Raw genomic sequence first — 26,189 nt, 5'->3', positions numbered from 1 at the left:
TGTAAAGCAAGTTGCTTCTTACCTCGATTAACTGTGCCATGGCAGCTCTCGAGCAGGACAAGAAGAGGGAGGAAGACCTCGCCCAGGAAAGAGGATGCTGCAAGGGTGAATCCCACGCCATCTTCTCTTCCCAGTATATCTCCGACTTCTGCTCTGTAGCCCAAAGCAGGGGGGGTTATGAATAACCCAGCCAGCTCGCAGCAGCGTTCAGCATTTACCAGAAGCGGTCGCGTGCCATCCTGGCCCTTCTTTACTGCCTTCCTTTCTAAACCAGCAGCCACAGAGCTGACGCCGGGGAGTCATTAATTAATTAGACTGGTGTCGCTTACAGAGTGCTCAGCTGCTCCTCAAGCCGGCCTTCGTGAAGGGGGGACATGGGGAGCAAAGTAGCGCTCCGAGCTCTTGCCGCTCCCCCAGAGGAAGGCGATTCACTCATTAAGATCCCTTTTTTTTTTTTTTTTTTTTTTTCAGCTGCCTGACTGATTCCAGCTCTCTTGCTCTTGTTTTTCTCCTGGCCTGTTGAGAGAATTCTCTTCCCCTAATGAAAAAGGGCTGTAAGCCAAGCTGATGCATCATCAGCATCATAGCTACCCTATCCTAGCAGAGTCCAGTGTTACTAGAGGTGAGTATTTGACATCTTGGGGTTTTAAAAGCGTCTTTCATCCCTGAAAGATCTTGTGGCTGTGTTGCTACAGTCAGCAACTTCACCCGGACTTGATCGCTAAAGGGAGCTGAAGGCAACTGGGAAGAGCATGTGCCTAGCAGGTTGTAGAAGCTAAAACTGCAGGGCTGGCATCTCCGGCTCAGCTCTGCTTGAGGGGCTCCAGAAAATTATCTGAATCAGGTGGGTAGGGAGAGCACAGCTTGTGGGGTTTGAGGGACCATGGGACTCGAATTTGGACTGTCCTTCCACCAAGGAGCAAACAAAACCTTCGGCCACAAAGTGAAAAAGAGGGTCAGGAGGAGAATGACTGGATGAACCAGGTTTACTATATTCTCCCATACTCATAACTTCTTGTAGTATTCTTTCCGAGGAGAAGCCTGGGATTTCAGGCAAGAAAACAAGCAACGAGATCCAGGAGGATCTAGTCCCTCCTGCTACTGTGTTCTAGCACTTTTAGAGAACTAAGCACAATTTCAGGAAAAATAGCTCCATAGCAAATTAATATTTTACAAGCTCAAATAGGCAGGCCAGCTTTAAGGTTTGCATTACTGATTAGATTGTGAAGATTAGAGGAGGGTGGAATGACGCCAACACGCGCATTGCTCCAGAGGAGCAGCAGCCGTTCGGTTCTCTGCCGCGTCTGTGCTCGCTGCAGACTTCCACGGGGACTGTTCGCTGCCGCGTTCCCACGCGTGAGATGCCGGGAAACCGTGCGCTTGGCAAATCCGTATAAGAATTAGGTGCTGTGGAAAGGGAACGGGGGATGTTGTGTTATGAGGTCTCATCAGCAGACAACAGACGGTGGCAGCATTGAGGCAGGGAATTATGCATCTGCCTCAGAAATCGTGCAGCTTGGTCCTCCTTTCCCAGATGAAAATCCAGTTTGGGGCTCTGAGATCCTAAGCAGTGGTTCACCAAGCTGGTTTAAATGTTTTTCAGCTTGATTTCTGAAGGAAATGGGGCTTTTGGACATGATACTTTGCTTGCCCCTCTCCTTCTCCCTCTCCCCTACCTTCCCTCCTCTGGACTTCTAAAACTTTGCTGTTGTTTTAATCCAGCTGAATTTGGCCAAGGGATAAAGGTAGGGGAGATACTGAGGTTCTGTGCGTTTCATTTTTTAAAAAAAACACACCATTGGGTAAAAAATTAAACCAGGTGTAGTCCCCACAGAAAGAAGAAGGATAGCATGTGGACTATTCTTGCTGGTCACCAGAGGATCTGTGCTGGGCAGAGACGCTACGACCAGCCAAGCCATGGGGAGCTTTGGGTTGTGCCTGCATCTTGTTAGACACCAGCGAATGCAACTACAGGGCGTAAATCCATCGCAAACTGGGCTGCCAGTCCTGCTACTTATGGGAGTGCTTCCTTTTAGAAAACATTGTCTAAGCACTAGTACTAGTCTGCTTAAGAGGAGCTTGTGGAAACGCACCTGCTGCGCTCTGGGTGAAACGCAATATAAGCTCCCTAAGCCTCTGGGTTGCTATTTCCAGAGTGCAGTTTATTATTAGGGCCTTGCCCATGAGCTGGGAGTTCAGCTCTGCTCCCATCCTTTTACTTCTGGTTTCTCAAGAGGTGTGGGTTTTGGAGTTTTGGTTTTTTCATGCACTGAGCGAGTTAGGCTGTGACTTCCCTGCAGCTGATGGAGAGCTATCTCCTCTCTGTGTGCTCATGAACCAGGCCTGCTGTGGCATCAAACCACTGCTGGAAAACATTTGTGCCAAGAGCTATGCAAAAATAGCACAAATAAACCTGATGGGGGTTTTTCCAACCTCCAGATTTCTTATTCTATATATGGGACACTGAAGCAGAGTGCCTCTTTTAGTTTTCAGGGGAAAAAAACGTAGATTTCTGCAGACTCCAGACCTTTCAGCGCTTCATAACTTCATTTCAGCTTCTTTCCTTGGGACACTCTGAAAATACCTGGAGTGGGTCAGCGCAGAATCTCCTGCTGGGATTTTAAATTATAAGATTTCATGTTGGCCTTCTATTCCTTTGAGGTTTCAGGGGGTTTGTTTGTTTGTTTGGGTTTTTTTAATGACAAGGAGGACAAACTGACTCTTTATATGCAAGCATCTACTTGTAATTTGGTGACCTGACCCCTTGAGCTGGATATTTTGTAGAGAGGAAAAAAAGCATTACAAAACTTCTGAATTTAGCAACAGTGAGGAAGTAGGCTTTGCAGAGAGAAGGGAAATCGTTGTCTTTTCCCATATACAGCCCTACCAGCAATGACCCCTCACCGGTTAAGGTTACTCATAGCCCACATCGCACATGCTGTTATGTACTCACCGATTAGTGGATGACCACCAATCTCTTAGTGAAACCACAGGCGCTGTTAAACTTGTCAGCCTCCTATTTATAGCTTGTGCCTTTTGCATCCTCTTGGGAAATAAATGAAATGTGGCTCTTGCTAAACACGCCATCTCGCCAATCACTGCGGCGCTGGCGTTGTTGCTACACAAAAGCACAACAATGCCGTTTGGGAGAACATCGCTGTCTTCAACTCAAGCGCGGCAGCAAGAGCCCCGCGGGTCAAACTACTGAAAGGGGATGTGGCTCTTGCCTGTCTCATCTCCCCCACTCCGGAGCTGCTTTGCTATCTGCCTGCGTTTGGAATGATGGGCAAATGGATGAAGAGCTGTGGGGGACTCGAGGTCTCCCTGGAAATGCACCGAGCATGTAAGAAGAGAGAAGGGAAGTGAGTCTCCTTGCTTTATTCTGACTTCATTGATATCAATATCTGCCAAGTAGCTGGGATATTTGAACAGAGATTTCTAATGCAAAGGTCTTTTGTGAGAAGGCCCCTGAAGAGAGAAGTTGTGTCCCCCGCATGTGCTCGTGCCCACTTACATGTCGTAAACCTGTTTACAGGCACTGTTGACGGAAACCTGAGACTGGACCGGTGGGTAACTTTCGTGCACGTCATAGCTGTGTTACACTGCTCGTTCTGCTGGGTACACGCTGCTTCCCTTCCTCCACGTGCTTCAGAGCACCTTGAAGCCGTGGCGATGGGCACTGTGCAGGGTTACACCATTTAGAAAGAAATAACGCTTTGCCACGCAGAATGTGTGTTCCTGAATGAGTGGGAATAAGGGATTTGGGGGAAGATGAAGGGTCTCCTTTCCTGTCCAAGCATGGGATCATCTCTGTCCATCCACCCCCAGAGCTGCCATGTCCTCCAGCAATCAATTCCAGGCTTTCTCTGCTCTCCTCATTCTTCCCCCAGAGCAGTGAGGTCCCGAGCCCATGTGCTTGCCTGCTCTTATGGGTGTTTGGAGATTTCCAGGGAGACCAGGCTCCCAGTTCCCCATCGATCTTCAGCCCAACCATGAGCAAAGAGGACACAGCCCCAGGGCAGGGGAAGAGAGCTGGGAGCCAGGAGAGGGGAGGAATGGATCTTCTTAAATACCTTTGGCTGCAGTTTAATCCCCAGAGCACGGTGAAATGTTTTTCCCTTCATCTTTGCAGCTCCCCTTTAGGTAGTTTGAAGGTTGCCCTCTATCCCTGCTGACTGTGGCTAGGAAACCTCCTTTGTAGGAGAAATGCGGAGGCTGCATTTGTTTTCAGCTGGCTTCGTCATAACTTGCCTGCCTTGCGCACCGCGAAGGCACGACAAGCTTTCCCGCAGAGCTGAAGGCAAACTCAGGAACACCCCCAATGCTTGCCTACGGGGAACGGCAGCCACATCACCCATCTGTGGCTGCCGTTTCCCTTTAAATTCTCTAAAAGCCATTCAAGTATTGAGTTGCTCACTGAAATTTAATGTGGAGACTGGCCAAGCGATGGCAGCCTGCCAGGGGTTTCCATGTCTACCAAGAATGTTTTGCAGTGCACCTTGGGAAAGGAACATTACTTCCTTGAATTATTTTTTTTTTTTCCCCTCCCCTTAAAGTGAGTAAATAAAGCAGCTGAAAATTTAAAGCAGGCAGCTTTCATCACCAGCTCCTCTTTCCATTCACATGGCTACATATCCTGCCTGACAGCTCAGCCCATGGTAAGACGGACTTTTTGCTCAGGTGGCGTTCGGCTGCCGGGAGATGCTGCTAAACTGTTGTTGAATTGGTCTTGTGGGAGATTGTGGTCCTATTGCAAAATATTTGGCTCTGTGCCGCGATGAAGATCAGGGGGGTTACAGCTTTGGAAATGGGGTGATGTTCAGTGCGTGGCAGTGTCTCTCTCCAAAGTTTATTGCTTGGGTATTTTGTAGGGTTAGGAAAGGATGCCTCCATGTTTAAAACGCAAGACAATTTGGGCAGGCTGTGAATTCAGCAAAATCCTGCCGTCTCTGCTTCCGTAAAACAGGAATGTCGCTCGTTTCCTACTTGCACTGAGGCAAATATTCACAAAATCCCTCCCAGTGCTGATGGGGCATGCGCTGCGGGAGCGGGATACAATGGTGTGATTCACTGCAACACCGCGGGCAAGGTGCCTTTGTTTCTCTGGCACCGTGTCTCCAGGCGGTTGGACTTCTTATGTAGCCGACGTGCCTCGCAGTTGCAGGTGGCTTCCAGCCCAGTGGGACAAGGCTGTCCCCATTTAGCCACTGAAGTGAGAGGTTGGACACAGCCAGCGTGGTGCCGTGGGAAGGTCGCTCAAAGGCAGGGAGAGGACCACTGATCTCAGGTGGCCACAGAGAGAAGGTCATCTCCTTCTGGTTTGCTCTGCCTCCAGGGACGGTGTTGCAGTCACTCGTCACTGCTCTTATAGCAAAGGTGGGTTGCTGATGGCTGCCTGGTCTATGCTGCTGTCCCAGTGGGGGATTTGAGAACTGGGAGGGATAGGAATGGGGGGGAGACTGGGCCGATACTTGCTCTGCTCTTCAGAGCTGCTCATGTGCTGGCTGACACTCGTCATCTTCTCCCATGCTGCCTGTAATTGAGGAGAGCCTTTCCCAGCCCTCTCAAATCAAATGGTGGCTTTCTCAGGAGGTACCCATAAAACCCATCTGGGCAATGGGGGGGACTGGTCTTGGCCACAAGAAATGTCTCATGCGTTAAGAAAGAAAATCTAGTTGACTTCTGCTCTCCATCCTCCTTCAGCGAGTCTCTCGCCTATCTGTAGCTTGGCACCCTTGCTCCTCTTTCATAACGCCACATGCCAGATGCCTCTGGCTATCGGATTGCTCTGATCCACCGACTGGCTGTATCTGACATAGCTTGCCAAGGAATGGGAACAAGGCCCCAGCGTTGCAGCTCGGGTTGTGCCACCCTGCTCGGAGCGTTTGGAAGAGCCCTGGTAAAAGTCACCGTCCTCCTGCAGTCAAGCGCCGTAGACCTCTGTGCTGTTCTGCAGCGCGAAAGATTCGTGCAATTCAGTACTTGTTTATCTCACTGGTACATCTTCTCTGTTCCAACTCAGACAAATTTTCACGTCATTTTCAGAGCCAGAAGGGTTGTAATCATTCTGCTACAATGAAAGAGCAATACAATGCTGCTTTTATTATTACACAGTTTTCTGGAGACTTATCCATCCAACTAACCACTGAAAGGCTCATGGTTTCAGGTAACTTTGCATAGAGGAAGAAGCTGTTCTGAGCTGAAAGATGACATCTTGGTGCTAGCACAGGAAAGCAGGTTTCTTTGTGTCTGTTTTCCTGTGTTCTATCTTCCTGTACGTATAGCAGCTCTTATGGAATTGGGACTGACTGACAGGCAGTTTTCCTTTTTAGCAAGGCCTTTGGTTAGACAAGCTACCACAGAGCAATAAATAGTTTGGAATCATGAGTCATGTTTCATTCTTGTAACTAAGTGGGCATTATGGGTTTATTTAAAAAAGGCTTCATTGTTTCTGTATTTGTTGTTACAGAGAAGTAACCCTCAAGTAGAGTCCCAGTGGATTTCTTGGACTGGCCAGCTGTCGCTGTCGAAGGTAGCTGCTCTAAGGACTGGTATTTCTATCTGTTTTGTTCTGTGGAGTAAGAACTAGAATTGCTTTACTGAGCGGTAAGCACATTAGTCATGTAATGCCACATAGTATGGTGTCCCAAATGAGCTTGTGTCTTTCGATATGATATGGGACTTGGTGTGCTTGCAGAGGTGCTTGGTGTCTTCCCAAAGTGTCTGCAAACCATATGGGCCTTCCAAAGTTCTGAGAGCAATGTAGCACCCTGACCTTTGGATGGCAGCTACGGCCAGATGGATGGGCATCCTGACTTGCCCCTCTGCCCTCAGGGTGGAAGCAAGTACCACAGGTTTATACACAGAGGGGGACACACCTTGAAATGGTGACCATCCCCACCATGACCATCTAGTTCTCCTGCCTTGGCAGCCTAATCTTCTGTGCTGTGTAGGACAGGGGGAGGATGGGACCGGTAGGTGCAGCTCATGATGCACAGTTTCAGCACCACCTCGTTGCAGCTGGAGTTTGTCCAACAGCCTAAGGAACTGGTACAGCTTGACTAACAGGCACAAGGAGACATGTTACTCTCGGGTACTTTTTGGTCCTTGGATCAAGACCAAAGTTTTGTCCCTTACGGTGGTGGCCAGCATGCTCCTGTTTGGTTTTGCCCCTTTCCAGCTCTTCCTTACCCTAAAGAGAACCAGGTGCTACCTGGTGAAAGCCTTCAGCCAACAGCTACTGTCTGTCCGGGGTCTTGTCAATGCGTTGGATGACCTTGGACTTCTACAACTTACTTAAAGGTGTAGCGAGTCCCTGCCAGTGATGGCCCTTTGGTGATGTTGGTGCTAAGAACTGGGTCTGCCACAGACCGGGCACTGCATGGACATGTCATCAGAGGCAGTCCCAGGACCAACTGCTGTCTAACAGAGGAGAGCGCAGGTGGAGTGGACTTGCCAAAGGTCATGGAAACAGCTGGGAAAATAGTATTTACTTCATTTGGCTGCTGAACTACAGCTGAAATGTCTTGACTGTGCACACTTCCAGGGATTAACTCCCGACTCTTCAAGCTAAGAGCCTGCGTGGGATCAATACTGTGACATTTAGTTTGCGTCTGAGCTCTCCATCTAGCAGACACTGAGACTGGAGGTTGTAGGAAGAGTCAGTCTCTTAACTTTGTATGAGGCTTTCCTACATAAGGAAATGAGCGTGGTAAGGAAAGGTGTTGAGTACATATCAATATCTTTTCCATGGCTTGTCTTTTACACTTGTTCTGTGCCTGTCTTGCTCCTGGCCAGTCTTGTGCTGCGATCTGTCCCTGGTCTTGTCTGATATCTCCGTCTCTCATGGACAGGAATACAGATGCAGACAAATGACTGATTGCAGTTGTCTGTTACCTGAATTCTTCTGTGCATCCTGACGTGAGCCTGGAGAATTTCTAGAAGTGTTAGACTTCTACACTGTTTTACTGCTGAATGGTAGTTCAGATGTAGAAAACATGTCTGTACCCATTGTTGATCCCAGTTTCTTGTTCCTTGTTTTCTGTTCACTCCTGCCTTGCGTGCCTCTCTTACCCTTTAGGGAAAAGGCTTGTGTTGCCTCAGTGAAAAGAATCGGGACAAGTTTGATTATCAAGAAGACTGTGAAACTTCTTTTGCATGAGATATGAATAATTGCACACTTAGCTCCTGTTTCCATGCATAGTTTCCCAATGGCATGCACAAATACTGTGCTTCTGGGCCTGCAAGGCACACGAGTTAGAGAGTACGTGCTTGGATCAGACATCCAGCTCTATGTTAGAGTCCCCTGAGTGAATCTGAGTACTTCAGCTTGTTGCTCCCGTCTGGGGTGGGTGCTGTGTCTGATCTTTAGCTGGCTAAAGCATAACAGATCCAATGAGGTCCCAGCTGCTATGACTGCCCTATTCCTTGCCAAAGCCTCAGATGATCCTGTGGCATGCCTGTAGCAAGGCAGCAGAAATATCAAGTCTGAGCTAGCTGAGGTTATGGGCCTGGTACCATCTTAGATTTGCATTGCATCCTCCATCTTCCAACTCAGTCCTCTTTTACTTGACACTGATGTGCATCCGAAACTCTTGGGATGTCTTGAGGGGTAAGCGAAGCTGCCAATTTTTTTAAAATAGCTTTTTGGAAGGAAAAGAAAGCTATATGATACTGAGATTTATGCTAGGAGGAACTATCTTTTGTTAGAGGAAAAAAAAAAAAAGGGTTATTTTTCTCATGACTTCAAACAGCCTCTACCTAATGGTAAGCAGCAGTTGAGGTTTCACTGAGTGATGCCGTGGGAATGGGAGGCTGCAGGCTGTTTGCTGCTGCTCTGGAGCGTGCTTCAGTAACCCTGTATCAGAGCTGGTATAGTCAAGGACATTCTTGTAAATGAGTCACAAAGCAGCTATTTCCAGAATGGTTGGTTCTTGTAACATGGGGTGGTATTGCTCTGGTGATAGAAAGATGTGCTGGCCAACAGAGATGGCTCAGCATCACTGGCCCAGAACTCAAGAATTTGCCTGGGACCTAGTTTCAGCAGAGGAACCTGGACTATAAATAGGCTTTGGTTAAAACAAAACAAAAACTCCTTGATGAAAAGGTAACTTGTTTCAGGAAAGCTATATTTGGAGGAAACTATGAGGGTGGTGAGACGCTGGAATAGGTTGCCCAGAGAAGTTGTAGATGCCTCATCATCAGAAGTGTTCAAAGTCAGGTTGGACGGGGCTTTGAACAACCTGATCTAGCAAAAGGTGTCCCTGCCTACGGCAAGGGGGTTGGACTAGGTGATCCTTAAAGATCCCTTCCAACCCAAACCATTCTATAATTCTATGAAAGGAGACATTTTCTCACGAGGTACAAATTAGGGTGAGAATTGGTGGAGGTTTCTGTTCTTGTGGCTAAAAACCCTAAGCAGAAGGAGCAAGGTGAACCCCTTCTCTTAGTTTCCTTGATCAAACCTAGTTTGGTATTTCTAGAGGGGTAAACGCTTTTAATTGCCCTAGGTGGTGGAATGCCAATTTGCTGTGCCATCTATTTAAGGGCAGACCCCCTGGAGACAGTATGTTTGGTGCCACTGCACTGCAACTGCCTCTCAATCCCTTGAGTAGATGTTTCTAGTGACGGTGTTAGGCCCAGCTTTAATCTGTGTTACCCAGAGTGACACATGCAAGCATAGGAAACAAAGATTTAAAACTGAGGTCAAGCAGGAGAGCAAAATATAAAGCCTGAACCACCTGATATTGCTATCTGTAAACGAATGCTAGTAGCATGCCCTAAGCTCCTGGCTAGGAACCATATCACATGCTCTGTGTTCAAGATCTGTGGCTGAGGATAGCCAGCAACAATTTCATTAATAATGATCTGGTCAGAGAATGGGAGAGAGACCTAAAGCTGATAGGGAAGATTTCTGAAGACTTCTGTAGAAACCCACTGTGTTTATTTAATAAAAACTGTTAGTAGAAGCAGCTTAGTTCTGACAAAACTCCAGGTGTAGACTCCTTTTTTTCAAAAAGAAAAACTGCATCTGTCAATGTGCCCCTGATTGTTGCTATTGTTGTTTCATTTTTTACGATTGAAAGTCTCTCAGGTGTACATTATTTTTTTTACTTCAAGTTTTGAAACCAACAGGACTTTTTGTGTTCAGGTTGATCAGAACTAAAACTTACCTATTTGCAAAATATGTCTTTGGGTATGTTCTTTTTTCCTCCCTGAATCAGAGCAGGATGGGAAAGCAATTGTAGTATTACATTTACAAGCTGAGAAGCATGTCTCATACACAGCCTTAGATGCTCTTGAAGCATCTGTGTCCTCATCGCTGTCCTGTCTACTGCAGAAATGTTCTGGACAGCAGAGCACTATTGACACTTACCCTTTATCAGTCTTTATCTTAAGAAATACTGTCTATACAATATAGGTGATGGACCATGCTGTGTCTGACCCTCCATATCCAACCCAGACGTAATCTGGTCTTAAAGGCTGGATGTAAAGATGTCCACAGGGTGTTGAAGGTTCCCATCATGGATGCAGAGGAGTCAGAGCGGTCCTAGCCCTAGGATGGCTTGGTGGTTGCTCAAGTAGCAGCAAATCACTGTCATTTTTTGCCCAGTGTTTTAAGGCAAAGCAACAAGAATTCATGCTGTAACCTGTGGCAATCTGGCAGCTGCTGCGTAACCAGCTGAGTTGTCCACGTGATGGGGACCGGTTAGCAGACGGTGGGAATTATCCTGGCCTGGAAGCTGGAGGTCTTATCTCTGTTGAGGACAGCATGTAGGGGATGGGAATGTGAAGCTGTTCAGAGGAAGATAAATTAAAATCTTGGCTGTCTGGTTTGCTGTCCATCCAAAGAAGCAAGGGCGATTAGGGCTGGGGAGAAGTGGGAGAAGAGGAAAAGCAACAAACGAGTAGGGGTGTACTGAGAATGGGGCCGCAGAGATCATGACTTGCCTTGCCTACATCCAAGAGGGATGTCTCAGAGCTGAAATGCTGATGCAAACATCAGGACTGGGGGCTTCTGCTGCTGCTCCTTGGGGTTAAGGCTGAGAAGCAGCCTGGAGGTCTCAGACCAAACATGACATTTGTGCAAATTCTGAGCATTTCCAGAGAACTAGCTGAGTGACTGGAAACAGAATTCTGCTGAGGAAACAAAAGCAAAAGTAAAAGAGGTGTCCCAAACCAAACTTTTACACCCCTCTGTGTCAACACAGTTTCAACATTGCTTTACTGGACTGGGGTTAAAGACGGGAAAAATATGAATCCAAAGCACGCACGACAAGCCGCTTGACCAGAACTGTACAGAAACAAGCCACAAAGATGACAGAGCTTGACACCCAGACCCAAATGCAGTCAGTGGGTTGAACCAGAAGATGTAAGGTTGGCTCTCCAGTGTCCATCCCCCCTGGTGTGGAGCAAAGCCCTTAGGCCTTTCACCCAATGCCACAGGGGAGTTGGAGATTCCCAAACCTTCCAGCTCAATAGGGAAATGCTCAGCACTGGGATCTCTGAAAACCTCCCCTCTTTCTGGAGGGGTAGGCATTATCATAAGCTCTGCCAGGGAGCAATCTCTGTCCGAATAGGATCTGGAGGCTGGCATGTCCTCCTGGGCTCAAGCACCTATGCAAAGACTTTGAAAGGATTTCAAGCACCTGTCTGTCATCTAGTCCCTTGTGGATGAGCACTTCCTCAACATGTGGAAAATCTGATTTCGATCCAAATTTTGGACTGGAAGAAAAAGGTCTGTAATTGTGCCAAAGTCCTGATCACCAGCTCTTTGGCTTTGCAGCTTGCAGAGCAGGTAGGAGGCTGGCAGTGAGCTCATTGCTCGCTCATCCTTCCCATTCCCTGGCTGCATCCTTCCCCAGTATTGTTCCTCGCTGTGTGTGAGGTTTGCTGCTCTGGGGGTTGCTCCTCTGCCTGCCCGTACAGTGTAAACCATTGTGTTGCGGCAGACAGTGAGTTATGGGCACATCCATCTCTGAAAAGACCCCAGGAGTCCGGGAAGGAAGTCAACCCAACAGAAGAACCTCTCCGAACAAAAGGTGATTGAGGCATCTCTTGTCTCCTGTTACACCCTGAGCATCCTTCCTATAGAAAATGACTTGTCCTGATCCCTCAGCCCAGTAAGTTTGAATAGGTTGTAAGAGTCCTTGAAATCCTATAGCCGGGGAGAAGGCAAGCTGCTGAGTCGTAACGTGTCAGAGCGCCTGGGAAAGAATGGGGCTTTGTTAGTGCTCCTCAGCAAAAGGGGAGGGCATGGGGCTTTTGTCACGCAGCGTATCTGCTTTTTCTGGTGTGGAGAGCGAGTGTATGGTGGCGGCTGCTGCTTTGACAAAACGCTTGTGGGGATTTGCTGGAATTGGGGATCAGCTGGAAAAATGCTTTTGTGCTTTTGGGGGGTGGCTGCGCTCCAGTAGATGGGCTGGGGAGGACTCCGGGTCCTCCTGATAGATGGACTTGGGGATTTGGGGTTTGGTTTTAGGGGTTTTTTTAGAAGGACGGGAAATAGTTACTGGTGGCCGAGGTGAAGCAGAGGATGGACTTTGCATGCATCGCCTGCGGGCTGTCACACGCTCTCAGCAGGAGGCTCTGAATAGCAGGAAACGTCCCATTTCCCAGGGTTTCCGCCTGTGAGCTACAGTAAGTGCAGAAGTCGCATGAGGGGAGAGACTGGCAGAACAAGGGGAAAAAAAAAAAAAACCACAGGAGCTTCATTTGACAAACTGCTGTGGGAGTGCACTCTAGATGAAAAGGGATTAGAGCTGAGACATGCCGCTGTGCAAAGAAAAACACATTCTCTCCTTTTCAGTTTCCTGTATTTTAAGTTTCCCCGACACACGAGCTGCAAGAGCATAGATCGCAAAACTTCTTGTCCTTCTAAAAAGGCAAATAACAAGCAATTGCTTTAGAAACCCTATTAGCACAGGTTTCGTAATTGTCTCTGTGGGTGTCTCATCTAATGAACAGGCCCAGATCTGTGTTTCAGCAAACGAGGCGGCTAGATGTGGGAGGGAGAGGTGGGAGGGGAGAGCGGCCGCTCTGGGAGCTCCGAGTATTTCAGGACTTGGAACCTCGCAGGAGCTGCTGCCGTAGCATTTACCACGGGGGAATTTTAATTGGCTGCTTTATGCAAGGTACGTTGCTCTCTGCGCTGCTTATTTCTGGGGTTTGTGACCAGCGTTTGTTGGTTGGTTGGTTTCCCGTTGATCCAGGGGCTTGGTTTTTATGTTTAGCCGTGTACTGTAGGAGGGGTGTAAGGTTAGCCTTAGCAGGCTGATTGGGCTGTTGAAGGTAATGTGCTGTGAGTAAAAGTCCTGAGGCAGAGTAAAGTTTGGGAGCATTTCCTACAGGTAGAAATTTTACCTGTGCAAGCGACCAAAGGTGTGGAGTGCATTTTCCTGGGGTGTGAAACCCACTCACGTGCACCCCTGTGCTTTATCTAGACAGCACGCTGGCCTTGCATAAAGAAGGTATGTTGTCTTCAAAGTATTTAATTCCCAGTATGGTCTAGACTTGAGGCATTAAATCCTCTCCTTGCTCTCATCTTGTGTTTTCCAGAACGGGATGATGGAGAAGCCTGTGCACGCGCGGTCCCTCTCCTGCAGGCAGCTGCCTGATCCTGTGTGTGTTGGGGCTTGCTCCTGTTCCGAGGGAGGGATTTTCCCCCTGTGCCAGGCAAGCAGGCAGCTTCATCTGGCAACACAAGCCTGATGAAGTAAGGCTGGAAACCATGCATTCACGTTGGGGTTGCACGGCTTGCCTGGCAGAGTAAGGAAACCAATACCCAACTAATTAGTCAGGGTGAGAAAGGCTGATAAGCTCGCCTGGGTTTCTGCAAGGGAGGGAAGTGGTCAAAAGCTTGCAGGTGTCTTAGGTGATAAGTGAAAAGTCTGGGTCAAAGGCCCAATTATAGGGGAACAGTAAGACACTTAAGACCTTTAAAAAGTAACAAACAACTATGTGTTTAGAGCCAGAAGAGGAGGAGCTGCAGCTCACAGGAGGGACTGTTTTTAAACTTTAGCTTAGTTTAATTTGGACCTGAACCAACGCTGTGTCTCTTTGTCTGTGGAAATTTCCTATGGCCTGGAAGCTTCCTAGACCTTGCAGCTGCTCCCTGAACTTGATAGTTTCATTACTGCTGCTGCAATGACTTCAATTCCCAATGAGCTGGAAGACAAGGGTTTTGAGGATCTGCAAGGATACCAGGCAGAATTGTCTGTCAAGACCCTGCCTTCAGTTTAGACCCTTGCCTTGCATTTTGGAGTCAAACAATATCAGCAAGTTCAAGAGGGATAAGATGATAAGATAAATTCAGTGGCAACAGGTCCGTAGGCAGATACTAGGAAAAGGGTCGCACCCTTTGAGGTCTCTAATGCAACAGTTGGTTGTTGGCAGAATACAGGAGGAATGGACCTCAGAAAGTGGCCAAGCTTCTGCTTGTTCTCCAAGTAACAGCTCTTACTCTTACTGCCAGACTAGCTAGACCACTAGCCTGGCCTGGTCGGTATTGTTTACATTCCTGTTGAATTGGAAAGGGCTCATGCAAAGCACTTTGAACTCAACAAACAGGAAATTTCTTGTGAAAGAGTTTTGTCAGAGCTTTGACCAGCTCTTCAGGTCATCAAAAGACTTGGGTTTTGGCACTCAAAGCACCTCGGTGAACTGCGGTGTCTCAGAATGATGATCAGAGGTTAGGAATCACCGGCGACTCTTTGCAGGTCTGTCCTGCCTTCAGTGGCTTGTAATTTGTCCTCCAAGAGCACCTGAAGGGTTTGATGAAACACTAGAAGCTTCCCACTACACTCAGTCTTTGGTAAAGGCCTTGGGAACTAGAGGAGAAAGGAGGAAAAATTTGGCAGTTCTTCAGTCAGCATTGTTGTTAATGTTCCTGGATTTGAGTGAGTTTAAGGAACCCAAACAGAAAGCAGAGAAAAGCTGGGTGCAGGGATTAAACTAATCCAAGTAACTAATTTTTTTTATCCATTCCTTTGTACGGACTTCAGCACTGCCCTGTTTCTGGCAGGTATTGGGGATGCTGCGAAGGGCTAAGGCTTTGCATGGGTCGCTTGGTGGGGCAGATCTGGGAGGTTCTGTAAGTGGCATTTTGTAGTGACACGTCGTTATCTTTTGGAGTTTGCCTCTAGCGTAAGGAAACATCTGTGAGCTGGGAGGAGAGGCAAGTAGTGGTGTCAAAAGGCAGGGCAGCTAGAGGATGGATCCAGAGTCTCATTTGTGAATATTTGGTGGAGCCAGACATCTCAAAAGTGGCTATTGTCCCAGTTTTATCATGATTCTCTGTCTTCTATCACCGAGGAAGTGAAATCCCCTCTGGTCCTACTCAAGTTCTGGAGGTGCTGAGTGGAGAGCGTGGTTCAGGGGGATGACACCACTATACATTGAACTCCACATCATCTGTGAAGCAGTTCTGCTTACCAGCTCTCCTGTTGTCCCAAGGGACACTCCTCTGATATTGTTTGTGCCTCTGGGTTGGTTTTCAGGCTGTAATTCAGACTCTGATACTCGGGGTCTGACTCAAAACTGCTTCAATGTAGATGGTATCACATATTCTAAACCCCAGATTTGTAGCACTCTGTAATTCTTCTTGCTTTTTGAGGCTGTGCTGAAATCCCATTTGCTTTGGAAAAGCAGAGCGGGTGTATTGGGAGTATGAGGCCAAGGGAGAGGCGCTCCTGCTCCCAAAGCTGCTACCAGAGCTGTGACACAAAAATTGTCCCTGGCTATTATCTTCTGTCTTTCCCATATTTCTACTCCAATGGAGAATTATTGAGTTCTCTCTTCTCATGATCTTTCCTTTGCTGCCTCCAAACAACCTGTATTTGTTTCAGGTTTGGCTTGGAGTTTCATCCAGTGTCCCCAAGTCATTCTGTGTTGCGTATGAGTTGCTGGGTCAAAATAGTTATGCTTCTGCATGCATAAGCTGCTTGTAAGTGATAACGATAATGATAATGGGAGCTACAAGGCCATGGGGGATTAAACCACTAAGTAAACATCATCTTACTTGTAAGCCCTTATCCTACATTCCTTGCTATTTGCAAAGGCTGAATTACATCCTTAATTGTGGTGAGAGTGATCTTCTCTAGCCTTAGTTGTCAACAAGTAAAGGGTCTTACTTGAGCTGTTTAATTCTGTAGCTAGTGGAGAGAGACCAGGTATGCCCAAAGGTAAGCTCATCTCACTAAGGCTGGATTAAATTGAGCTTCTTGTGTGCCTCTTTTTGGTTACAAAAGGTGTCTGGGATAGGTGGTTCAGCCTTCAGACACCCAGAAAGGGCAGATGGATTTTGTCCTTTGAAAGTCAACTAGAGGTTTATGGTTGTTTTTACTGGGCTCAGGAGTGAACTTCCTAAGGAAGGGACGTGAGCTTCCAGTTTGGGTTTGGAAAAGAAAGAAAAAAAGCTGGGTCAGATAAGGTTTGTGTAAAGCTTTTGCGTTCCCTGTTTTTGGAAAAAAAAAAAAAAAAAGATAAAAACACATTCCCCTCCCCCCCTCCTGTTTTTCCTGTTTTTCTGTGTTACAAAGACAAAAAGTTGGAGAAAAAAAATAATTCTTCTTGGTCTGAAAAATCAATTAAGCAGCTTCAGTGTTTTCTGAGGAGAGTACTGAATGCTTGTTTGACCCTTTGTAAGCTCCTGGCTACACACTGATATCACAAATTTTCTGAGTTTTTAATGTCATCAATATTTTGACAGCCTGGCATTGTCTCTTCTTTCAGTGCTTGAGGTCCTGCCATGCAGGTGACCAACAAACAAGTTTAGGAGTGATGCATAAAATCAGCACTATCAAGCCAGGCTATCTCACCTCTCATAATGCAGAAGAACATGCCTGGAGAAGAACACCACAAAAACTGGAAAGGGTTGTAGTAATACTTCCTCCACATGTGCTCCTTGCCTCCTTAGGGACTTTCTGAGCTTGAGTTGATGCCTTTGTTTTTATTAGCTTTTAATTGATTTTTCCTCCATGGACTCGTCCAGCTGCTTTTGAATGCATGTGTAATATTCTCGTAGCAATGACAGACTCTTGTGGCAGTGAGTTCCGTGGCTTAATTAGACATGGTGAGGTCAAATGTGCTATTTGTCCTGAGCTGGCCCCGTTGCTTGAGGGTAGAGGTGGTTGTGCTGTGCTCCAGATGTTTGCTGCCTGCCCTCATCTGTGCACGAACCTGGACCAACCAAAAGCCTGAGGGTCTTGTGTTCAGAGTCTTGATGGTTCTATCCATTTTCTTGTGTTTTTAAGCTGTGCCTACCTACTTTCATTGCTGTCCTGCTCAGCAATTTCCCTGGTAAAGAAAATATTGAAACAGACCCTGCCTCGTTCCTTCACATGGCTGGCATTGGCACACTCCCAGTATCCCATGCTAAAGCCTAATCCAAGTAACTGCTGCCTCTGTTCTTTTCTTCTCCCTTTTTACGCTGCCAAGGGCTGTCTTGGGATTCAGGGTTTTATTGTCTCTCTGCCCTGTTTATTCCCAATTACCTCCTAACTCACACATTGTGTGTTTCTGTCTGCTTATGAGGTGGCTCCAGTAAGCTGAACGCTAATTCATCCTGAGTCATGACCATCTGAGGCTTGACAAGAGCAGAGTCTGAATGGCAGAATTTGCTCCAGCGTGTTGGTGTTGGTTAAACAAAGTCTGGAATTGTTTTTCCACATTACAGAATGGTCTTTGTGCCAGCCTGAATGCAGACTCTGCTAGGGCGTGACACGTGAGGGGGGATGTCGGTTGGAAACACAATTAGGATGCGTGAGGGCACTTGGCCCCTAGAGAAGAGCAGCAAAGGTTGGGACAGAAAGAGGAGCAAACGCCTTGGTGTTGGCCACCAGAGTTTGCCCCCATGGCCTAAGGAGCCCCTGAGTTTATGGACCCTGAGCTGGCACTACTTACTGAATGAGGAGATCCCACCCTGCTCGTGGGTATGTTTATGTGATGGTACATTAAACTGTGCTGGGGAATGGATCCAGGTTAAAAAGCAATCTGGCAAAGAAGGCTAGGGTCCATGGTCCAAGCTCAAACAAATCTTTCCTCTCCCCTCACACCCCTTAAGACCAACGCTTAATGCTAATCCATTCTCTCCCCCCCCCCCCCCAAAAAAAAGCCAAAACCAAACCCAATTATTTTTTATCACATTAATCATGATTATACTGATGTTGAGCTGACCAGGTGGAGGAAACACACAGTTAGGTCTGTGTTCATTTTGGTTTAAGGTCTTAAGATTTATCTGTTACGTCACACACTGTGACGTGATGTAAAGTGCTGGCCTGTATTGACTCAGCCTAACAACAAATTTTTAGTAAGTTTTTCTGCTAATTTCTGAGGAAGAAACTCCCTACTGGCAGGTTTTGTGCAGAGCTGTATATTATTCTGCCCTGTAATGTGCATCCTTTAGAGCTATACGCTGCCTGGGGACAGACGTAATGCTCATGCAAAGGGTGAGTGAGGGTTAACAGCAAGGGAGGAATTCTGGGTATCTAGAAGCCAGCCTGGCAAGAAGAGAGTTTTAAATTTCAAATGTTTTAAGCTGTATCCTGCTGCAAAGTGGAGGGGCATTTACCAGTCCAAGTGTAAGTGCCCATGCTCTATATTGCATTCTTAGATGGCTTTAGATGCTTTAGTTAGAAGCAACACCATTACTGGCGTGAGAGAAAGTGACCTAGAGAGTGCAAAGCAATATCTGAGGAAGTTTCAAATTTACCCTGACAGAGAAGTATCTTTAGTACCTCTTGGCTTCAATTAGGAATGCTTTTATTTACTTCTGAGCTAGAGCTTGAATTAAAGCAGCTTTATCCCTGCCTCTGCAAAGATGATGGACTCGTTTGATGCGGGCTGTAGTAAGAAGGTACTTCTTCATCTGCATGGCAGCAATAACATGACTGCCCCTCAAAGGGCAGGGAAGGGAAAACTTGGCCTGTTGGAGGACTGAATGTGACAAAGTGATGGACCGGCCTCGTTTCTGAGGCAGTCAGTAGCAGAAAGATTACGAACTGCAAGGGTGGGTGAGATTGGAAGGGCTGCAAATGCCCTTTAGGATGGCTGATGCAGGGAAAGAGAAGAGTTTAAGGAGGGGAGGGGCTACAGCAAACATGGTCGTGGCATTTATATGCCACTTGGTTTAGTATTAAAATGCCCTAAGCACTCCCTAAATCTGGCATAGTTCATGACAGGTTTCTCCCATCTGAGAAGTTTTTTTCTTGACTGATAATCTTAACGTCAGCACAGAGGGGGATTCACAGGAGGAAGATGGAAAATGAATAGTCCTGTGGATGTCCAGTTTGTTCCTTAATGTACAGGAGCTGGTAAGATTGTTTGACTGGACGTGTGTTTCCATGAGGAACTCTGTGTCATGTCTGAAATCTATGGGGCTTTCCAGACATTTTCCTGGTGGAACAGCTGCCTCAGAGCTACAGGCTCCGAAGTAGAAAGGGGCTCTATGCACAGCTGACAATGAGGCTCAGCATTCCACCAAAATATCTCTTGCTTGGTTTCTTATCTGTTCCACCCACCCTTCTGGCAATTTCCTGAAACTGGGTATAACAACCTGTCGTGGCTCCTCAAGACATGTATTTTCTTGCTGAAATGTGCATTTAGCAGCTTTGGACAGACCCTATTGAGGATGAATGTTCCTCCAGATGACCCAGGGTGCTCCCATCTATTGGACACTCAGCAACCACTTAGGTTGGTATTAGTTGCATCACCCTGTTTTCTGTCCTCGTTGCTGTGCTCAGCGGAGAGGCCAAGAGTGTGATGAGCCACAGAGACCTGGCAGCTCCTACAGAAGTTGTTTCTCAAGGTCTTTTTTGTGTTTCTACATGAATATTATTATGTGTCCCCTCTCTAATTACAGACCTGTGCTGTACAGTTTATTCTACCTTCATTTAAAGAGAATAAACAGATGTGTCTCATACTTTGGAAACCGTTCTCCTAGGGAGATCGCATTCCTCATGGGAGCCTGATGCAGGCTGGTGGCTGTTTTGTTTTGCCAGTGGAAGTCTCCATCCTCAAAGGCCGAAGACTTTCTGATTTTGCACATAAAACCAGATGCTGTCATGCAATGTGCAGCTAGCGGACCCTTCCTTGGAGGTGCACCTCCTTCAGTTCTGGCCATCAGGAGTTCACCATCTGCATGGTCTTGGACTCCCTAGCAGCAGAGCCATGCATGAAGAGCAGACTAAAACCTTGTGAACTGGCTTCTGAGTGGCTCTGCTCAAGCTTGCCTTGCCCTTCATGGAGCAAACACAGAATTACAAAACCACCGAGTCACGGGAAGGCTGTGTCTGAGCCGGGGGAGGACAGCATGTGACAGCCCCAGGATTCTGCTCAGTGCTCCCATCACCCAGCAGCACTGCAGTTTTGCATTTAGTTTTTCACACACGTGAAGGCACAATGTGACCTCCGTGTACCCTTGGGCGGTCCCGATTGTTTCCTTTGCCCTCTGTGGCTGAGCCAGTGTTGGTTTTGTTCGCTAGATGACAAACTTCGAATCTTCTTTGCCTGACTGGGCTAGAATAAGTGTGCAAATGCTGTTCTCGCGGAACTGATGGGGAAAGCCTGGAAATGGTGGCTGAAACTCAGGCTTGCCTTATTGGGTGACGTGATGTGATGTGGCAACTTAGGTCTTTCCATGGTGCCGGAAGGGCTGTTTTGAAAGCTGGCTGGTGATGCTTGCCCATTCAGCAAATGATCCCTGACTGTCGTGTTCAGGCAGAAAGTAGGCCACACATTTTCCCAGGAAGGGTGAGAACGTGACTGCTAAAAAGAAAAAAACCACCACCAAACCCAAACCAAAACACTGGGTTCAATTTGTGTCAGGTTATAATGGTAACGAGTATCCAAATGCTTCTGGTTTCTGCAGAGTTAGCTTGGGTGTTTCTACAGCGTTGTTGCTGCAGGGGTTTCTCAACTCCCATCGAGATGCTTTGGGGTCATCTCCATAAGGTCTGGGGTCAGGTCTTCGTGGGTAATAGACCCTCAATGAACCAGGATTGCAGATGGGCAGGAGGCAGAGTGTGGGACCAGCTGATGGTTGGATGCTGCATCCAGATCAGTGGGTCCACCTTGGTCATATGTAGTTCTTCTTTCAGGTGACCATTACAGAAGGAACTGAATAACACTTAGGCTGGGGCGGTGATTTTCCCGCGGTGTTATGCATGTGCTCTTCAGCTGTGAGAAGGCTCCTCAGGCTTCTGCCTCTGCTCATGGACTGTCATGGTCCTGTGGAGCAAAGCTGTGGGTATCTGCACCCTTGGTTTGAGTCATTCAGTTTACATTAAGCTGTCTGTATGTTAATGAACGGGTAGATTCTCTGGTTGTTTTGGTAAGCGTTTGGGGAAGACTTTCTGAGTTTAGCATCTAGCACCCACTCTTTTTGTTTTGCACAGGATAAAACATTTTCTTGCAGAATTAAATAAGGACCAGGTGGAGACACCCTCTCATATCAGAGCCATCTGAAATGATGGCATCGTCTTCCCTCCTTTCCCCAAAATAGACAAAATAGGCTGGATTAAAAAATATAAATAAATAAAATCCACCAGACTGTTACTCAGTGAGCCTAATACAACCCCACTGACTACCTGCTGCTCTGTTGAAGCATTTGAAAATGAAATGCTGTCACACATTCAGCCTGATTCTACTCACTGATTAAGCAAGCTGCTTATGCTTAGAAATTTCTAACAAGCTTGAGTGCTCTCTAGGACCTCTGAGAAACAACTTTATCTTTGTGTCTACAAGACGGGGGATTAAGTGGTGGCAAAAAATAAACTTTTATTCCTGTCCTCTTGGTGCTCTGGGGTGAGACCTGGCTGGCCGCTGTTTTCTTTTGCTTTTTTCCTGGCTCAGTTGCCTTCACTGGGAGGGGCCAGGAGGGGTTTGGATTCCAGCTTTTTGACTTCTTTGCATGCCTAGAGCTTTCCTCTGGGACAAAAAATAGCCTTATGGTTGTGCAGATCTTGATGTATGAAAACTTGCAAACTAATGAGATTATGGAATTTTTTAATGTTTCCCATTCTTCAGACAAATGAAATTTAAGAGGCAGCGGTTACTAAGGAGAAAACATTGTCATTCATCTGTGCAGTCACTTCAGTTGTGTCTGGATCCAAACAACCACTTAAAACCAGGCCAGCTAACCATTCAAACTGCAAAATGTCCCTTGTTCTGTGACACCATTTCAGCCCCAGCTTCAGGATGACCTGGAAAGGGAGTTCCTAAGCAGAGTTTGGTGACTTTCGGGAGCTCAAGCTCTTACTTAGCAAGGAATCCACCCACATGTGAAGCTTAAAAATGAGACCTTCCCACCTAGCTTAGTCACCCCACCCGGCTGACCTTTTTACAGTCCATGCTGAGATGCTCGAGGTATTTCTTCCCACAAAGTATAAAGCAGGGTTAGGCTTCTATGTCTGACTTCCTGACATCTCAACACAAGGCAAATCAATCTCACCTATTGTTTGTAGCAATCACGGCAGACATTCAGGATGTCTTAGAGTATGCCACCAGCAGATAGCCGCAGTTCAGCTCTTCCTGGAAACAGTGCAAAGACTCTAGTTATGTCTCCATTAGTAAATAAATTAGGTCTAGCCCCGTAGCCAAGTGGTTATTGCATAACCTATACATAGCTAATTTCTCCTTACCTCCCGAAACAGCATGACTATGTGCAAGCTACCCATTTCAAATGTCCCTGGACCATACCTGAGAACTGCCTGGGAGATGGGCTAGTTGGCATACATCAAAACTATGCCAAAGTCTCTGCCACCAATTTAGCAATGTAAATCTTTGCAGCATATATCCTCATTTGCTTGCTATTGTGAACGTAGCTTTTGAGCGTGCACTAAAACCAGGCTAAGGATAAATGTGGACAGACCGTATGCAGTCCCTTGAGTTTGCTGTTTAGCCTCCCAAAGTTAAAAGAATCTCAGAGTTTTGTATTTTTATCACCATTAGTAATATCAGCTGATGCTGCCCGTAGTATCTTCACCACCCAGCCTTTTTCCAGAGCAGTCTCTTATGATGTGCTATTAGCTGGCTGTGTTCGCTTCCTCTGATACATTTCTTTTGGGAGGTAAGGCTGGGAAGGAGGAAGCTACAGAAGTTTGCTCACGTGGGTTTGCTGCCTTTTCTTTTTTTTTTTTTAAGTGCTGCCCACTTCCATGTTAGGCAAGCTTTCCTTATTGACGCAGCAGTTGTGACAAATAACCAGCAGTGTGGTGTCCTACTCGGAAAGGAGTAACATCAGACCTCTGTTCTTCTGGAAGGTTGGATGTTTGGGCATGGATCGCACGGCTCTGCAGCTCCGTACAATAGCTTTTAGTGCCAAAAGGTGCAGACTGAGGCATCCGGGCAGAAAACTGGTGAGAGATACGGGGAGATATGCTCTGCTTCATCCTGTGCTGCCTTGTACTTCGTGGATTTTTATTCTAGGAGAACGAATCTGGCACTAAGCAGGTTTAACACTTATTAAGAAGTTTAGGGCCTTTCCAGTCATGTGGAAGAGGCATCATGGCCCACCTGAGAAGATCTTCAATTTGGGGCATCAGGAAAATGGCCTGTAGCCTCGGTGGTCTTCTGTGACACCAGCTCACGTTGAGCTATTGGGTTTCTGTTTCCTCTTCTAACATTTTCGGATGCTTTTTAGGGACAGCAGTCACACCTGTGTGTGCTGTCAAGAGCAGGAAAGGCTGATTGTTTGCAACGAGCACTGAAGCTTCGGTAGATGGACGGTCTTGCAAGGGAGTTTATGTGTGTCTTCTGTGTTGTGTCCAGGACATGTGCGCAGCTGAAGCGACTGCATCTCTGCTCCAAGTGGAGGAAACCTTCTCAGCATGCCTGGCACGGATAGACGCCCTCATCCTCAAGCCTCTGCTCCAGGCAGGTAGGTCAGAGAAGACTATTTTTTCGTCCGTATTTCTAGCTTTGAGTCACTGGCACACCTATGAAGGGATTTATAATTCAAAATCCGTGGCTGCGGACTTGCTGGAGGCTGGTTTGCTGGAGTAAGTGGTATGTAGAGATGTTTCATTTAAGACAGTGAGCTCTTAAGGATGCCTATGGCCTTTCAGTCAGCCTAGGACTGTGGTTTCTGGTTTTAGAGGTTAATCCAGATTCTAACCGGTATCAGCCTGTACACCCACTCCGAGGCTTGTTTCCAGCATGGTGCATGGAAATCCAAAATGCATCTCACACATTCTCAACCCCTAAACCATGCCCATTCTGCCTCCCTGCTCTTGGTCCGTGGTCATGCCCGTCTTTGAAGGTAAAACTTGTGGGTGCAGGTTCTGAGCTGGCAGTAAATCAGAGCAGCTCCACTGGAATAACAAATCCATATGAATATTCACAAGCCTGTCTGGCCAAAAGTGGTGTGACTGGATGAGGCCCATAGGCTGGTTCCCTCTCACGTCACCGCCTTTTTGCTCTAGCCTCCAAGGAGACTGGGAACAGCCCTTGGGGCCAGGGGCAGAAAAATTTCCTCCGGTGCTCGTGTCTGAGCTGGGGCTGAGCCTCGCAGGCTGCCCTGACCACGTGGCCCACAAGAATGGGAAAGCCAAAGCCTTAGCATGGATAGCCCGTGCAATTACTCACAGGGACACAACCCTAAATAATTGTCTTCTCCTTCCTCCCTGGCATTGTTTTCCTATATAAATATATGTGCTTTACGCTAAAAAATTGGGCTGAGTATTAGATATTGGCAATGTTTTCCACAAGATTTCTTGGAATCGAGGCTTTCTGATAGTGTTTTTCCCCTGTCTTTTCCTCAAAGAGCCTAGTGACCAGAAGGGAAAGGAGAACTTTAAGCTCTTCCTGCTCCTGAATGATCTATTTCAAGCTCTCTGGAACCTCACAGAAGAAAATTACCGGATACTGAAACAAAAATGCAGCACCTCTGAGTCATTCTGCATCCAGGACATTTATACTGTCTGGAAAGGAGACCTGTTTCTAAGCCTCTACATCCGGTAAGTACAGAAGCATTTTGGAGTAGCCTAAGGGACCAAATTTATCAACTAACGGGTAGGTTGGTGCAATTAATTTGTGCATTTAATTTGTTCAGCCCTGTCCACTAGTGTTCAGTCATTAGGTCAGGGAAGTGATTGCATTCAGTGCTCACGACAAGTGCTATAGAATGTAGTGTGTTTGCAGACAGCATAATAAGTAGCCTTTTTTGTAGCTTGTGAGTATGCTTGTAAGAGGCAGAATTTTTTCATGCAGTTATGGGGTTTTTTTTTAATGCATCTTAAAAATGCAAAGAGGACAGGGGGTAGAATTTGTGCCTGGGTAATTTATGAGAGCAAAGCCTGAGCTGTCATCAGGAACAGGAAGACGTGCACAAGCTGGTTTAAAGGACTCATAGGGATGAAGAGAGATGTCACTAGACAGTTCATATTACGTGTTTGTGCCACATTTTTATGCTTTTGGCAAGGGATATGATAGCAAGTGATGGATGTACCCTGATGTGAAAAAAATACTGCCCCATTGCTGTTTCTAGAATTAATTACATCTGTTCCCCATCTGTCTGCAACACAAAATAAAATGTTTACCAAAAGCACTGTAGCGTGTGTCACCTGTGCGTTGATGTCCTAGCATGAAAAATGGTTTATGGACACCTGAGACGACCTAAAGATCAGAATGTTCAATCCCTCATTCATCACATTGGCCATAAATGTGGCCAAGCCTTTGCCAGATGGGCTTGTACCGTCTGTGCAGTTTGGTCCCCATGCAGGAAAGGGAGGTGGGCACACTGGCTCCTGGACATTGCTGTTCATCTAGTCTTGGTTTTGGTGGTTTGTATGCCTGTGGAGGTAGGAGGAAGGAAGGACTACTTTTTGTTTGTTTTTACTTGGACAGCATCATTCTGGAAAGTGATGAACAACAAGCTTTGCCTTTATGTGAATGAGGTTTGGAGCAGTGCGTGTTGTTCATTTGGGAATTGATTCTGTGCATTAAAACTGGCTTGCCTTAAAAAGGCATATAAAAGATGAAAACTTGGGCTGAGGTTTTAGATGACACAAAGGAGAAGTTTATCTTAAGATCTAATTTCCTCTCATTTTGAAATTAAACCCTGTTTTTGTTGGGCGTCACACAAAAAAAAGGAGCTGGTTCCTACCCACCTCTGCTGACTCACTCTGGGCAGCCCTGATCCTACAACGTCTCATGCTTATTGGAGTGATACAGGAGGAAGCAAAACCACTGTT

General features: G+C 46.8%; 2 protein-coding genes across 8 annotated transcripts in view; one reads left to right on the top strand and one right to left on the bottom strand.

Annotated features, from left to right (window-relative positions):
- The window catches only part of TMIE (transmembrane inner ear), a 42,230-nt gene extending 41,145 nt beyond the window's left edge, over nucleotides 1-1,085 (bottom strand). Inside the window, exon 1 of the mRNA XM_069778399.1 lies at nucleotides 23-1,085. Within this exon, the coding sequence (XP_069634500.1) occupies nucleotides 23-121 (99 nt within the window). The 5' untranslated portion in view covers nucleotides 122-1,085. The remainder of the gene's footprint in view (nucleotides 1-22) is intronic.
- A 2,113-nt stretch (nucleotides 1,086-3,198) lies between these two features.
- The window catches only part of ALS2CL (ALS2 C-terminal like), a 48,403-nt gene continuing 25,412 nt past the window's right edge, over nucleotides 3,199-26,189 (top strand). Inside the window, exons 1-5 of one of the 7 annotated variants that reach the window (XM_069778382.1) lie at nucleotides 4,289-4,658; nucleotides 5,159-5,376; nucleotides 6,470-6,532; nucleotides 23,767-23,875; nucleotides 24,761-24,953. In XM_069778382.1, coding sequence (XP_069634483.1) covers nucleotides 23,770-23,875; nucleotides 24,761-24,953 — 299 coding nt within the window. In that variant the 5' untranslated portion in view covers nucleotides 4,289-4,658; nucleotides 5,159-5,376; nucleotides 6,470-6,532; nucleotides 23,767-23,769. Of the gene's footprint in view, nucleotides 3,363-4,288; nucleotides 4,659-5,158; nucleotides 5,377-6,469; nucleotides 6,533-12,018; nucleotides 12,042-13,007; nucleotides 13,134-23,187; nucleotides 23,355-23,766; nucleotides 23,876-24,760; nucleotides 24,954-26,189 lie in introns of those variants that run through there. The other 6 variants (XM_069778380.1, XM_069778385.1, XM_069778381.1 and 3 more) reach the window with 6 other exon arrangements.

This window comes from Haliaeetus albicilla, chromosome 2 (genome assembly GCF_947461875.1).
Source record: "Haliaeetus albicilla chromosome 2, bHalAlb1.1, whole genome shotgun sequence".
NCBI classification, from domain to species: domain Eukaryota; kingdom Metazoa; phylum Chordata; class Aves; order Accipitriformes; family Accipitridae; genus Haliaeetus; species Haliaeetus albicilla.
This window is presented reverse-complemented; position numbering and strand designations above follow the sequence as displayed.